Source organism: Euleptes europaea, chromosome 6, assembly GCF_029931775.1.
Source record: "Euleptes europaea isolate rEulEur1 chromosome 6, rEulEur1.hap1, whole genome shotgun sequence".
Classification (NCBI taxonomy): domain Eukaryota; kingdom Metazoa; phylum Chordata; class Lepidosauria; order Squamata; family Sphaerodactylidae; genus Euleptes; species Euleptes europaea.
The window spans coordinates 31375945-31391924 of NC_079317.1; the positions used below are offsets into that span (position 1 = coordinate 31375945).

The 15980-nt window shown below is 44.9% G+C and overlaps 1 protein-coding gene across 1 annotated transcript in view; it reads right to left on the minus strand.

The window, feature by feature from the left end:
• Positions 1-9800: 9800 nt before the first annotated feature.
• TSHR (thyroid stimulating hormone receptor) overlaps positions 9801-15980 on the minus strand; it is a 64516-nt gene continuing 58336 nt past the window's right edge. Inside the window, exons 9-10 of the mRNA XM_056851481.1 lie at positions 14141-14329; positions 9801-11223 (exon numbers count right to left, since the gene is read on the minus strand). Of these exons, the coding sequence (XP_056707459.1) occupies positions 9801-11223; positions 14141-14329 (1612 nt within the window). The remainder of the gene's footprint in view (positions 11224-14140; positions 14330-15980) is intronic.

The window sequence follows — 15980 nt, forward strand, 5'->3', positions numbered from 1 at the left end:
AACCAGATATGTCTGCTGACAGACGGGATTTCCATCAGTGGAGTTTGACTCTCACCTCCTACCCTCCTGCTGCCGCCCCAGATGCTCCCCAGATGTCCCCCGAGAAATTACCTCCATGAAAAGCATGTGAGGGAGAAGTCAATGAAAATCTCCCTCCCCTTTGTTAATGGAAATCTGCTGCTGGATCCAGCCTGCTGATTTTTACAGTTTTAAAGATCTAAAATTGCAGGACCCCTGTCTGAGATTCTGGAGAGTTGTTGCCACCTGGAGTAGACTACTGAACTAGAGGAACCTGTCTCTATATTAGATAGCTTCATATAGTCATAAAGTGACTAATTTTGATCATGTGGAAGGGGGGTTGAAGACAGACAGCTATCAGTAACCATCCCTATTCTCCCAGCAAAATTGTTTTCCGACTGACAAGGTGTATTCTGTTCACCTTCCATGTGTACACCGACTGTTAGGAAGCATATCTCCCTTCTTTCAGGTACAAGGGGCCAGATTGGAAAGACTGGGGAAAGGAAAGGTACCCTGTACAGCATCATGGGCAGGACATTCTCTCTCACTTCACACACCCCAATTGAAATCAAAGTATTTAACTTTGGATTGATAATGCAATTTTTCTTTTTAAAAAAGTTCACCCACTAGGTTCTTTCAATTTAAAATACTTACATGCAAGAAGAAGAAGAGTTGGTTTTTATATGCTGACTTTCTCTGCCACTTAAGTAAGGATCAAATCGGCTTACAATCACCTTCCCTTCCCCTCCTCACAACTGACACCTGAGGTAGGTGTGGCTGGGAGAGTTCAGAGAAAACTGTGACTAGCCCAAGGTCACCCAGCAGACTTCATGTGTAGGAGTGGGGAAACAAATCCAGTTCACCAAATTAGCCTCCGCCGCTCACGTGGAAGAGGGGAGGAATCAAACCTGCTTCTCCGGATCAGAGTCCACCGCTCCAAACCACCGCTCTTAATAACTACACCATGTTGGCTCTCTGTAATTACTCAGAAAATATAAAGATTCAGAAACAGGCATCTCCAATCCCCTAATAAAATATTGAGATGTTGGTCTAATTCTTCCAGCCTCTGAGTGTGAAAAATCTAATGTATACCTACAGGGCTAGGAGTTACACAGGGAGAATTACTATAGCCAGACTAATACTAATACTGAAGTGTACAAGCAACATGCCAGTGCTAGGAACAAGAGCAAGGGACAGTGTTTTCCTTCGTACCCAGCTTAGATGCTTCCCATATAGTCCACTGACCACTGTTGGAAACAGCGCTGAGCTAAATGGGCCCTTGGTCTGACTCAGCAGGGCTCTTTGTATGTTCTGAAGTGTCCTTATGCCTGGAATGTCTTGTGCCCTAGCCAGCCATCACAAGCTCCACTTCAGCATAACTGCCATCTTTTAAAATTTCCACCACAGTGGCTGGAGGCAGCTGTCGGCAGCTTCTGTTTTGAAAAGGATTAACCCACATCCTCTGAAAGCTTGGCTTTGAAAGGAGATCTTCCAGCGTCACACCACTTACCTGCTTGCTGTCACAGAAGGATGAAGAAGGTGCTTCAAGGGCAGTGATGCAATTGGCATTGTTCTGGGACAAGTGCTGCCAATTACGAAGGAGTTGCCAGGCAGCACACAATGCAGAGGTTCTAACTACCAGCACCACTTGTGAAGAAGTGATCTTTGGCTGACAAAAGCTCATACTGAAATTACCGCTATTGTGTCTTTAAAGTGCTGCTAGACCTCTGTTTTGCTACAGAAGACTAACATGGCTGTCCCTCTGCAATTATGCACTTTTACCTGTAAACAAATCCTACTGAACACAGAGAGGCTTACTTTGGAGTTACTTTGGAGGTTGGGGCATAGTGCACCTATCTCTTGGAAAACCAGTTAACAATCATAGATAATCGCTTAGAAGACTCTCTCGTAACGAGGAAGTAAATGATGAGATTGTTCAGTACAGATTCTCCTTGCTATTTACCCGGAATATCCTATCTAGCAAGGAGTTCTGGAGAACCTAAAAGCTTGTTTTGTTGTTGGGGCCCAATAACAATAAATTACATTGCTGTTGGTATTGAACAACTTGCTGTGGTTCATTTAGAATCATAGAATCATAGCAAGAAGGGCTGTGTCAGTGTTTGGCTCTCGTGGCCCTTTCTTACATGCCAAGGGAAATGCCAATCGCCACTTTGGGGTCAGGAAGCAATTTTCCTCCAGGCCAGATTGGCCAGGGATCCTGGAGGATTTTTTTTTGGGGGGGGGGCATTGACTGGGCATAGAGTAGGGGTCAGTGGGGATGTTGGGGGAGGTAGTTTCCTGCATTGTGCAGGGGGTTGGAGTAGATGACCCTGGTGGTCCCTTCCAACTCTATGATTCTGTGATTCTATGATGAGATAAAAATCGATCAGATAGCTGGAGATTGTATTGGTATTAGAGTTTTTAAAGTAGGGTTTGTAAGCTCCTCTAACTCTTTTGGCAGCACAGGTGGTATATAAAATATTACTGTATGAGAGGCAGGATCATACCACCATCGTGCTGGGAAAGCAGAAGTACAGAAAGTAGGTTCCTGAAATAACTCAGTCTGGGATGATGAAAGATGGACCTGGCTGGCTAGGACAGCTAATCATTCAATACCCAGTGGCACAAGTGTCTGCAGGAGCTGGAGGTGAAGGGTATTGAAGCTGGATGCTGCATAGCATCGTCAGAGGTAGCTGCACATCATCACGAGGGCTTGGATCCAGTTCACTCCCCACAGTGTGGCAGGTTTTGTATGAGCCATAGGGGATGGGGAGGCAGGAGCTAATAAATTTTTACCTAAAGCTACTTTTGCCACAGGATTGATAAGAGTGTCAAATTTTTTTAAAAAGGCAGCCATATAGGGGCCACCTGGGCTTTGTTCTCCACCTGAGGGTTGCAACTCAGTGCCTGAAGACAACCATACTTGCTAATATGGTTAGAAGAAGGCAATGCGGGGTAGTGGTTAGATTGGAGAAGGAGACCCAGATTCAGATTTACTCTTTGGGCCTAATTTCACCTTATTATGTTCCTGACTGTAGATGGCCTTTTGTTGGCCATCCAAGTCAAATAGTTGGCTGCAGTGTGAAGCAGGATGCTGGATTAGATGGTCCACTTGGTCTTATCCAACAGGGCTCTCCTTATGGAGCTGCATGTGCTGAGTTACACATGCAGCTTCTAGTCACATGTAGCCGCCCTCTGTTCTGGGTTGGGAAAATGACACTGGGGAGGAAGGCAGAAGCCTATTCTCCCTGCAAGCCAAAGGACATTCTTGCTTACAGCCTGATATGGGAAGTGAGAATTGAGTTCCTAGTGAGGGACTCGGAATTTACATTTGAAAGTCCCTTTGGAGGCCAAGTGTGTGAAATGTAAAATGCAGAGTTAGGCCTTTGGCCCAAAGTTACCCAGTAAGCTTTATGGATAGCTGCTACTTCACAGGATGCTTGTGAAGGATATGTCAGGGATGCTATAGCTTTGGATTTCCTGCACTGAGCAAGGGGTTAGACTACATAGTTTACAATCCCTGACATTGTGAGGATAAAGTGGAAAACAACGGAGAACCCTGTATAATGTCCTGAGCTCTCTGGAGTAAGGACAGGATAAAAATGTGATAGATAGACCCTGGACTATATCCTGAGTGCTCCTCAGGACCTAGTGTGAGATATAAGTGTTGCTGACCAGCTGGTTAACAGTAGATCCCAGTTCTTTTCAGCTCAGCATTTATGGAAATAGCAAATTGTATCCTAAATCCAGCATGGCCTCCCTTAAAACACAAAAATTTAGGGGCTCCTGATGAAACAGATAGTAATTAACTTGTGGGAGTCACAGTCACAGGGCTGGGCTGATAGGCCCTAGCTTGAAAAGCTTTAAAAGAGGATGGGATCATTAGTGGCTATTCGGCAAGATGACAGAATGGGACCTCTGTAGTGGAGGGCAGTATGCCCAGAAATGCCAGCTGCCGGTGAGTAGCGGTGGAGGATGGAACTTTAGACTCTGTGTGGTGTAGTGGTGAAGAGTGTCAAACTAGTACCTGGGAGACCTAGGTTCGAATCCCCACATGTGCCCAGGAAGCATGCTGGGTGACCTCGGGCCAGTCACTCTCTCTCAGCCTAACCAACCTCACAGGGTTGTTGTGAGGATAAAATGGAAGACAGGAGAATGATGTAAGCTGCTCTGAGTTCGCATTGGAGAGAAAGTCAGGGTATAAATAAATTAAATAAAAAAGCACTGATCAGTCACTACAGGTAACAGGATAAGAGCATGAGAAAGCCCATGATGGATCAGACCAAGGTTCATCAAGTCCAGTAGTCTGTTCACTCAATGACCAACCAGGTGCCTCTAGGAAGCCCACAAACAAGACGACTGCAGCAGCATTATCCTGCCTGTGCTCCACAGCACCTAATATAATAGGCATGCTCCTCTGTTCCTGGAGAGAATAGGTATGCATCACGACTAGTATCCACTTTTACTAGGATGCTGGACTAAATGCACCACTGTTCTGGTGCAACAGTTCACTTGTTATGTTCTTAAACCCATTCAGTCTGAAAACTGATCGCTTGTGGTTGATCCCGAATCGCAACAAAACAGCCTCTGCTTTCCTCGACCGTGCACGTAAGCACACTTGATGCGCTGCCCTCTCAGTGTTGGAATACCTCACTTCCAAAGAAGTCAAGTAGGAGAAAGAGAGCTCTTTATGCCAAGTGTGTATATTACATTGACACTCCTGAACTAATCAATGGTAGGTTACTTGTTATCACCTAAGCACCTGAAAACAGCAATGACAAAGCCAGAAACAAATGAGAAAACATGAGCCCTCCACTCATACATTTAAAGCCAAGTCTACAGAAGCAAAGTATTTTCTGTGTCTTGTATATGCTATTCAGTGAATTATATCCACAAAGGCAGAAATACAAAACATTACATACAGAATAAGGCAACTGTCACAGACTTACTTTGTACAGGAAAAAAAAAGGAAGCATTATAATTAAGACATGGGCCTTGATCCAGCTGTCATCAAGCACATCATCAAGTATATGTGCAACAAGAAGGGGCACCTCAATTATGCAGCCTCAGTTGTGTCCACTAGCTCTCTCCCGGCACAATTGTCTAGGGTAATTTGATCCCTTACGTCTTTAGGCGAACAACCAAATATAGTTAATTTGACTCATAGCTGTGTGGCATTTGCAAGCTTCTTCAAGGATAAAGTCTTGTCGCTCCGCCATGACCTTCCTGCCAACCTTGACACAGTAAGGGAACTAGAGGCCCCTTGCCCATCTTCTGGTCCATGTTTAGACCACTTCAGGCAGTGGTGTGACCGCTCTTGAAGACAACCACTTTAGATCCAAGGGACCTATTCAACTACCGCCCAGTATGAAATCTTTCATACCTGGGTAAGGTAGTTGATTGAGCGGTCGCCGAGCAGCTGCAGGAGTTCCTGGTCATGGGTCGGACGTGGCTCTGGTCGCCTTTACAGACAATCTTCACCGACTACTGGATCAAGGCGGGTCGGGGCTGCTGATACTTTTAGACCTGTCAGCAGTCTTTGACACAGTCGATCATGACCTTCTTGACTACTGCCTTGCCAATGCGTTCCTTCCTACAGGATTGGGGACAAAGGATGGCGCTCGGGGAGGAGGTTTCACAGCAGCACCCTCTAGTGTGTGGGGCGCCGCAAGGTGTGATTCTCTCCCTGATGGTATTTAACATCTAAATGCCCCCCCCTTCCACAGATTATCTGGAGTTTCAGGCTGGGTTGTCATCAGTACGCTGATGACATCCAGCTTTACCTGTTATTGAATGGCCATCCAGACTCCACACTGGACACACTGGCCAGGTGCTTAGATGCTGTGACAGGGTGGTTGAGAAAGCCAGTTGAGGCTGAACCCAGTGAAGACGGAGGTTCTTTGACTCAGTCCAGGTGGTTTGGGGACAGGGTGCCAGCGCCTGGCTCTTTATGGTGTACAATTAACACCTGCACCTGTAATCAAGAGTCTGGGTGTGATCCTTGATGCCTCCTTATCTATGGAGGCTCAGGTCACAGCGGCATTTTTCCATCTCAGCTGGGCCGGGCGGCATTCTTCCATCTCTGCCAGGCCTGGCAGATGGTGCCTTACCTCTCCCACCCAGATCTAGCCATCCATGCGATGGTCACCTCTCGGCTGGATTACTGTAACTCGCTCTACATAGGGCTGCCCTTGAGACTGACCCAAAGGCTCCAGCTGGTACAAAATGTGGCGGCAAGGCTCATTAGTGGGGCCTTGTCCCAAGACCATATATAGCCAGTGCTCCAACAACTGAACTAGATCCAGCTGGAGTATATATATGTTTCATTGTTATATTTGTAAAATTTAAATGTTGTCACATGCCCTGAGCCCTGCCTGGCTGGGGGAGGGCGAGTTAGAAGTATGAAAAATAAATAAAATAAATAAAAGCTGCATTGACAGCACATTCCTGAGATCTAAGGGCAAAAGCCCTTAGGAGGCCAGGAAGGTGCCGCGCCGGCGTCTGGGCCCCCTGTGCCAGCGTCTGGGCCCCCCTTTTGGACCGGGAACACCCCTTTTTATTTTTGCCAAGATATGGCACCTATAAGGGTTGCATGGATTTTTAATGCTGGGAGATTTCGGTGGGGCCAAAACCTCCTTTGGAGGCAGTGCAGCTGCGTTGCCTCCAATGACTGGCGCAGGCATTCCTCTCAGGAATGCACTGCATGCCTCTTCCAAGGGACCCAGACCAACATCTGGAGGAGCTGCAAAAATGGAAACCTGTTTCCTATTGCTGGAATGGTGTGATAACTTCTTAGGTCTAGATTCTTCTCCACTACAAAAAGTGTGCAAAATTGAGTACAAAATTGAGTACATTTTTGTCAAATGCATATTAACTACTTAACTACAGGCTAGCCCAATCTCGTCAGGTCTTGGAAGCTAAGCAGGTTAGTACTCAGATGGGAGACCACCAAGGAATACCAGGCTTGCTATGCAGAGAAAGGCAAAAGCAAACCACCTCTGTTAGTCTCTTGCCTTGAAAACTCCATAAGGGGTCGAGTGCGACTTGACGGCACTTTACACGCACACTTAACTACAGTATTAAATATAGCTGAACTGTTATTTTCGTTGTTGCTACAAAACTGTTTCTATACTATATACAGGGTTGCCAATTGCCTGGTGGTGGCACGTAAACTACCGCCCATACACAGGGCTGCCCGCCGGCCAGCTGAGGCCCAGTGGGCAATGCGGGCTCACACGCGCAGACGCGGCGCACACATCCCTTTTGGGTAAACCCGGAAGTGACGCGGACGCTCTAGCAATCCCGGCCAAAACTCTATGGAAACTTCAGCGTTTTGGGGCGGGATTGCTAGAGCGTCCCCATCCCTTCCGGGTAAACCGGAAGTGACGTAGTGCATCACACAATAAGGCCACGGCCCCACGAAGCTCCCGCCGGTGGAGCAGCGGGGCCTGGCAAGCCTAACTATATATGACAGCAAGGGGAAGAATGAGTGGAAGGCTTCACTCTACCACAAATAGATTGTAGCTTTCATTTTATACCCCAGATTGTTTTATTTTGCAGCTACAGATTAACACACATAGAATGTAACTGCTTGTTTTTAATGAATAAACACACACAGACACAAGGACTAATAAGAAATTTTGAACAATGTTCCTGAGGTTATTTCAGCACTCACGTATGAAAGGTTAAAGAGTTACCACAAAGGGAAACCAAGAGAGTGTAATGTTAATGTAATCCTTCCGTCAGCAAAGGCCAAGCCCCATGTATTCATTCAACAGCATTCTCATCTCTATTCCCTCTTTTAAAAATCTTTATAAATGTGGGCTCCAATCCAGCCAAAATTAAAATCTTCATGATTTCCACGGGAAAGCGTTAAGCATTTCCTTCACATTTTCATTGAAAGCAGGAAGTCTTTAAAGTGCCCCAGTCTGGTTTAAGAATATAAGAACTTAAGAAAAGCCATGCTGGATGAAGAAGAGTTGGTTTTTATATGCCGACTTTCTCTACCACTTAAGGGAGACTCAAACCGGCTTACAATCACCTTCCCTTCTCCTCCCCACAACAGACACTCTGTGAGGTAGGTGAGGCTGAGAGACCTCTAACAGAGCTGTAACTTGCCCAAGGTCACCCAGCTGGCTTCATGTGCAGGACTGGGGAAACAAATCTAGTTCACCAGATTAGCCTCCGCCACTCACGTTGAGGAGTGGGAAATCAAACCCAGTTCTCCAGATCAGAGTCCACCACTCCAAACCACTGTTCTTAACCACTACACCACGCTTGGATCAGATCAAGGACCATCAAGTCCAGTAGTCTGTTCACACAGTGGCCAGCCATGTGCCCCTAGGAAGCCCACAAACAAGAACGACTGCAGCAGTATCCTGCCTGTGTTCCACAGCACCTAATATAATATGCATGCTCCTCTGATTCTGGAGAAAATAGGGATGCTTAATGACTAGCATTCATTTTGACTAGCAGCCATGGATAGCCCTATCCTCCATGAACATGTCTACTTCCCTCTTAAAGACCTCCAAGTTGGCAGCCATCACCACATCCTGGGGCAGGGAGTTCTACAATTTAACTATGCGTTGTGTGAAGAAATACTTCCTTTCATCTCTTTTGAAACTCTCACCCACCAGCTTCAGCAGATGACCCCATGTTCTGGTGTTATGAGAGAGGGAAAAAGCTTCTCCCTGCCCATTCATAGTGTACTTGTGTTTTCTCCAGTTTTCTCACCCACCAGCTTCAGCAGATGACCCCTTGTTCTGGTATTATGAGAGAGGGAGAAAAGCTTCTCCCTGCCCACTCATAGTGTCCTCGTGTTTTCTCCAGTTTCTCCATTTGTTCTAGTTCTATCTTTTTCTGTAAACAAGCTCTATAAAATCAGGATGTTCCTGATTTATCTGATTTCTGTAATTATAGCATCTGCCAGAATCTTTGCCATTTGTATGTTCCTTTTTCACTCTATCTCTAGGGTCTTTTTGGGTGGGTGGGTGGGTGGGAAGGGATATTCACATATTGTGCTTAGTGCAATACTAAGTACTTAATGAATGAAAACATGCTGTTAGTGTTGTCTATTTCTATTCTTCATGGTGATTTTAATCAAGTGTCAAATTATTGCTCCAGTGACACGTCCCCCAAAAGCATATGAGCAACCTCCAACCACTGTGTAATTCACCACCAACACCATTCAATGTTGGGGGCAATCCCATTGGGTTATATATAAAAACAAATTTAATTATACCTTTCAAATAGTACATTACTTACAAAAAAAAAAAAAAAACAGGCACGCAGTTAAAACAGATGTCCTTTCTTGGGCATTTACTGCTTTGTATCAGCCAGAAACTTGTTATCCTGTGAGAGAAAGGATGAGTGGGAAGGAAAGTGAATATCTGGTCTAACTCCCCCACCACCTGAACGGACCAGCGGCAAAGCAGTGTGCTTCTCTCTCTGTGTGTGCGCGCACACACACACACACATGTACATACACATACACACACACACGTATACAAATAGATTGTAGCCACCTCAGGGATGGGGTGGTAAGATCAACTGTGCGCAGACCAGAACAATTCTCTCTACCATGCTGTTCCAAACACGTCCATGATAGTGAGTGGCATGGACAGTTGTGTAAGATCAGACTCTTGCACATGATTCACGAGAAACCGAATCACATCCGAACTTCTCGAACACCACTGAGAATTTTGCATCCCTGTCCTATCATCCTGATTGGATTTCTAACCCAACCAAGTCTTACTGGTCTTCCATTGTTTAATCTTTAGGCCCTATAATACAGTGAGCTTACTCTCCTTCATGGTTCCTTGAGCACGCGGCATCCCCGTTGGGCGGTAGTCTTCAGACAAGCCGTGATGACACTCTTGAAGGTTCGTGAGATTCTGACCCATCCCTCGGCTACCCTTCTGGCTATAAGAGCCGCTGCTGTTCTTAGGAGAGACCGTCTGGCCCCGGTAGATTTGAGCCTGACGCTCACATAGCCCAATCTTGCTGAGCAAGATGAAAACATCTCTTCGGAAAGCTTTGGTAAAGATAGCATAAAGGAATGGGTTTGCGCAGGAGTTGAGGGGATAGAAGAGAACCAGCAGGATTTTTGAATTGCTAACAGTTATTAGGGGCTTGTTCATTATAGCAGACAATGCATAGAATGAGATTGGAGCCATGCATAAGAAGTCTGTAAAAATCAACACAGCCATCCTTTTGGCAATGATGGTATCTTTGTCCCCTGACTTGTACTGTGGATTCCTCACAGTGATATAGATTTTTATATAACAGGCGCAAATTATGATGAAAGCAATGATGTTCAGCATTAAAACAATTACAATGTAGGCTTGGTCCACAGGTGTTTCAGTATCCATTGGAAGGCAGATGCTGACTTTTCCATAACTGCTGACTCCAAGCAATGGTAGAAGGGCAAGAAGGAAACATATCAGCCAACCGACCAACATTGTAGCAGAAGCATGCCAGAGACGAATTTTCTTGTCCAACCGCATGGCAAAGGTGATGGCGTACCAGCGCTCCAGGGTGATTGCAGTCAAGGTGAAGACAGACAATTCACTGGCGAAGACGGTGAAAAAGCCGGCAGTGTTACAACCCGACCCGGTCTGCCAATCAATGGCATGGTTATAGTACTCTGACTTAGTGTAAAGATCCACTGAAGCAATCAGGAGAAGGTATAATCCCATACAGAAATCAGCAAAAGCCAAGTTACACATCAGGAAGCGTGGGACGGTCAGCTTGTAATGGCTGGTGAGCAGAATGAAGAGAACAAAAACGTTGCCCAGAATAGCTAACAAGTTCACAAACCATACCACAATCCTTAGAAATCTATATCCCATTATGTCTTCGCAGGGATTGAACTCATCGGGTTCTGGGGTGCACACAATATCATCACTACCTCCACAGATAAAGTAATCATAATGGTTGTCAAATGCTGGGGTGTTCTCCTCTTGAAGATTCTTGAACTCTTGGCCAAACCCCATCTCTCTGTCATCCTGCTCTTCAAAAAAGACGTAATAATGAGAATTTCCATGAAAATCTTTAAATTTGGTATTCTCATCATAGGCAGTACCGGTATGATCTGAATCCTCTTCTGCGTAATCCTGGTAAAAGGGGACCCTGGAGGCACTGGTAGATCTTCTCTTGCGCAAGTTGTGATTGTAAGATTGGTTGCACAACAGGAACTCGAGAATGCTGAAAGAACACAGAATTACCAGTAGGATACAGACCACAGCTTGAACAGAAAAATTAAGCAATGAAAAAATGTTCATCATATGAACACATGAAGCTACCTTCAGCCCACTGGCCATCTAGTTCAGTATTGTCTACTCTGACAGCAACTCTTCAGAATATCAGGAAGAGAGAGAAGTTGTTCCCAATGCCTACTATCTGAGATTATTTAACTGAGGGGGGCAGGAACGAAACCTAGAATTTTCTGCATGCAAAATATATGCTTTAACACTGAGCCACAGCCCTTCAGTAACCTAGGGGTAGGGTTGACAGCTCCGGGTTGGGAAATACCTGGAGATTTTGGGGATGGAGTCTGAGAAAGGTGGGGTTTGGAGAGGGGAGGGGCTTCAATGCCATAGAGTCCAATTGCCAAAGCAGCCATTTTCTCCCGGGGAAGTGATCTCTATCACCTGGAGAACAGTTGTAAAAACATAAGAACATAAGAAAGGCCCTGCTGGATCAGACCAAGGCCCATCAAGTCCAGCAGTCTGTTCACACAGTGGCCAACCAGGTGCCTCTAGGAAGCCACAAACAAGACGACTGCAGCAGCACCATCCTGGCTGTGTTCCTCCGCGCCCCAAAAAATAGGCATGCTCCTCTGATACTAGAGAGAATAGGTATGCAGTATGACTAGTATCCATTCTAACTAATAGCTATGAATACGCCTTTCCTCCATGAATATGTCCACTCCCCTCTTAAAGCCCTCCAAGCTGGCAGCCATCACCACATCCTGGGGCAGGGAGTTCCACAATTTAACTATGCGTTATGTGAAAAAATGCTTCCTTTTATCTGTTTTGAATCTCTCACCCTCCAGCTTTAGCAGATGACCCCGTGTTCTAGTATTATGGGAGAGGGAGAAAAACCTCTCCTTGCCCACTCTTTCCAAACCATGCATAATTTTATAGACCTCTATCATGTCTCCCCTTAGCCGCCTTCTTTCCAAGCTAAACAGCCCTAAGCGTCTTAACCGCTCCCCATAGGACAGTTGCTCTAGTCCCCTAATCATTTTGGTTGCTCTTTTCTTCACCTTCTCAAGCTCTGTAATATCCTTTTTTAGGTGTGGTGACCAGAACTGTACACAGTATTCCAAGTGTGGTCTCACCATTTATTTGTACAAGGGCAGTATGATATCAGCAGTTTTATTCTCTATTCCTCATCTAATTATGGCCAGCATGGAATTTGCCTTTTTTACAGCAGTCGCACACTGGGTTGACATCTTCATTGAGCTATCCACTACCACCCCAAGATCCCTTTCTTGGTCTGTCGCTGCCAGCACAGATCCCATCAGTGTATATGTGAAGCTGGGATTTTTTGCCCCAATATGCATCACTTTACACTTACTCACATTGAATCTTATTTGCCATTTTAATGCCCATTCTTCCAGTATGTAGAGATCCTTCTGGAGCTCTTCACAGTCCGATTTTGTTTTAACCACCCTAAATAATTTGGTATCATCTGCAAACTTGGCTACTTCACTGTTTAACCCCAACTCCAGGTCATTGATGAACAGGTTGAAAAGCACCGGTCCCAACACAGATCCCTGAGGCACCCCACTGCTCACATCCCGCCATTGGGAGAACTGACCATTGATTCCTAATCTCTGCTTCCTATTTTTCAGCTAGCTCTCAATCCATAAGAGGACTTGTCCTCTTATCCCATGACTATGAAGTTTGCTTATCAGTCTTTGGTGGGGGAATTTGTCAAAAGCTTTTTGGAAATCCAAATACACAATATCCACAGGCTCATTCCTGTCCACATGCTTACTGACGCTTTTAAAAAAACTCTAATAGGTTAGTGAGACAGGACCTACCCTTACAGAAGCCATGTTGGGTTTTGCCCAGCAGACCTTGCCCTTCTATATGCTTGACAATTCTATCTTTAATAATGCTTTCCACCAATTTACCTGGAGCAGACGTTAAGCTAACTGGCCTGTAATTTCCTGGGTCCCCCCTGGAACCTTGTAATAGCGGAATATCTCCAGCCACCACCTGGAGGTTGGCAACCCTACTTAGGGATTTTGTTGCATGTTTGAAGAATGTGGGTTCTGACTTTGAGCTACAACTCTAGCCCTTTTCAAATGATGATGTGACATTACTAATTTAAATGGAAGGCTCTTTTTAAAAATTAAACCCTTTCACCCACTGTAAGTACAAGCCTAAAAAGATTTATACCTTTCTAAGTCGATTGACTTGGATTTAAAAGGGTGCAATTCTGCTTAGGATTGTATTGTAAATTGCTTAATTGTATTAGAATGGTAAGGGAGACTGCAACCAAGAAATCAGAAGGAGATTGAGACTGGGAAGGGCAGCCAGGAAGGAGCTAGAAAAGATTCTTCAGTGCAAGGATGTGTTGCTGGCAACCAAGATCAAGTTCATTCATGCCATAGTATTCCCCATTACTATGTATGGATGTGAAAGTTGGACAGTGAAGAAAGCTGACAGAAAGAAAGCTGATTCATTTGAAATGTGGTGTTGGAGGAGAATTTTACGCTTCACCTATTGTGGTGTTGGAGAAGTGTTTTACGGATGCCACGGACCGCCAAAAAGACAAATAAGTCTAGACAAATAGATCAAATCAGGTCTGAACTCTCCATAGAAACGAAAATGATTAAACTGAGGGTATCATACTTTGGTCAGATTATGAGAAGACAAAGAGTCACTGGAAAAGACAATACAGCTAAGAAAAGTTGAAGGCAGCAGGAAAAGAAGAAGACCCAACATGAGATGGATTAACTCTATAAAGGAAGCCATGGCCCCTCAGTCTGCAAGACCTGAGAAAGGCTGTAAATGACAGGACGTTCTGGAAGACATTAATTCATAGTGGCAACTTGGCGGCCACTTAGCACACATACATTTTGGATTTAATCTAAAACAGGACTTACCCTTTAGCTTTTTTCCAGTTCTTGAACCCACAGCAGTGGCTTGGGTATGACAGTTTTGCTCGAATTAGATGAGGAAAAGTTTTTATAGGGGGCAATTTCTTTAGGGTCCATGTATTTTGTGCCATCAGTTCTTTAAGGTTTTCAAGCCCTCTTGCTGGCAGGGTAACAACACCAGTCTGGGAAACATCCCTTGGAGACACATAAAGAAAATAAGGGATAATTTATTAGTTCAGATGCTCTTCACCAATCAGAACTCCTCAGTCAAAATAAAATATGAAGACTATTGATCTCCACATTTGGAAGGAGTTTTTCAGTAGAAATATAGACCCTGACCTGGAAACATCTACTCCAAAATAATCCAGGCACTGGGAAGAATTCTGGGTTGGAGGTGGAGGACCCTGGAATGCCAGGCATATAGAATTCTTTTTAGGCATCATGATTAATAATCACCAATATGGTTGTCCTCCATGCATTTGTGTAATTTCCTTAGGCCTGGTCTGCATGTGTAACAGAATAAGGTGGTAATGAGGAGTAAGAGCTGAAATTAAATGGAATTAAATGGGTGGCCCAGGCTAGCCTGATCTCGTCAGATCTCAGAAGCTAAGCAGGGTCAGCCCTGGTTAGTATTGGGATGGGAGACCACCAAGGAATACCAGGGTTGCTGTGCAGAGGAAGGCACTGGCAAACCACCTCTGTTAGTCTCTTGCCATGAAAACCCCCAAAAAGGGTCGCCATAAGTTGGCTGCGACTTGACGGCACTTTACACACACACAACAATTCCATGTAAATGGAAAACTAGCACAGCCTGTGAAGGGCTAGGGTTTTTGTTGTTGTTGTTAAGACTTTGCAAGGACTGGAGATAAAAAGAACCAAGACCTTTGGGAAATATTCTGCTTTCCCTCTTATGTGGAAATGCTGTATTTACAGGAAATGTTTACATAGGGGACTATTAACAATGTGATTCTCCTTATGAGCAGTCTGAAGTAGTATAGCTTGTTTTGCCGCCTCAGAATCCTACTACTTCATTCTTCTGCAGCTGTAGCCCTGGCCTTAGATAATGGTGTCACTGCCTTTGGTAGCAAGAGTTGTGCTGGGCGAAGAAGTACTTCTTTTAGTTTGTTCTGAATCTACCTTAAAAATGCTGCCAATAAACTATGCTTTCAGTGCTATATACTGACGCATTAAGTTACAAGAATCAATTTACTTTAAAGGTGCATAAAGAGAATGGAAATGAAAAGGCTAAACCATTAATTGTCACAAAAGATGTTCTCAAAACCCATTGATGGTATGTTCATGAGAGAATAGGTAAGCAGTTAGAGGATGCTGCTAAGCACTCTACTCTGCCAGCTCTCCACACGAATGCCTCTAGAAGAAACCAATTTCCCCTCAACTATGTTTTAGACAAGAGTAGTTCATGGGGTTGCCAGGTCCTTCTTCGCCACTGGCGGGAGGTTTTGGGGGTGGAGCCTAAGGAGGGCGGGGTTTGGGGAGGGGAGGAACTTCAATGTCATAAAGTCCAATTGCCAAAGCAGCCATTTTCTCCAGGTGAACTGATCTCTATTGGCTGGAGATCAGTTGTAATAGCAGGAGATATCCAGCTAGTACCTGGAGGTTGGCAACCCTAGTAGTTCACTAGGTAAATTAACAGTTCCAAGCCAGATATGTGATATGTCACTAGGCACTACATAGAAACAGAGCTTTCTTCCTCTGGCAGGGAGAAACTATCTCACAAAGGTTCCCTAAGTATTCATAAAATAAACTATAAAAGGCCAAAATATTGTCGAAGGCTTTCACGGTCAGAGTTCATTGGTTCTTGTAGGTTATCCGGGCTGTGTAACCG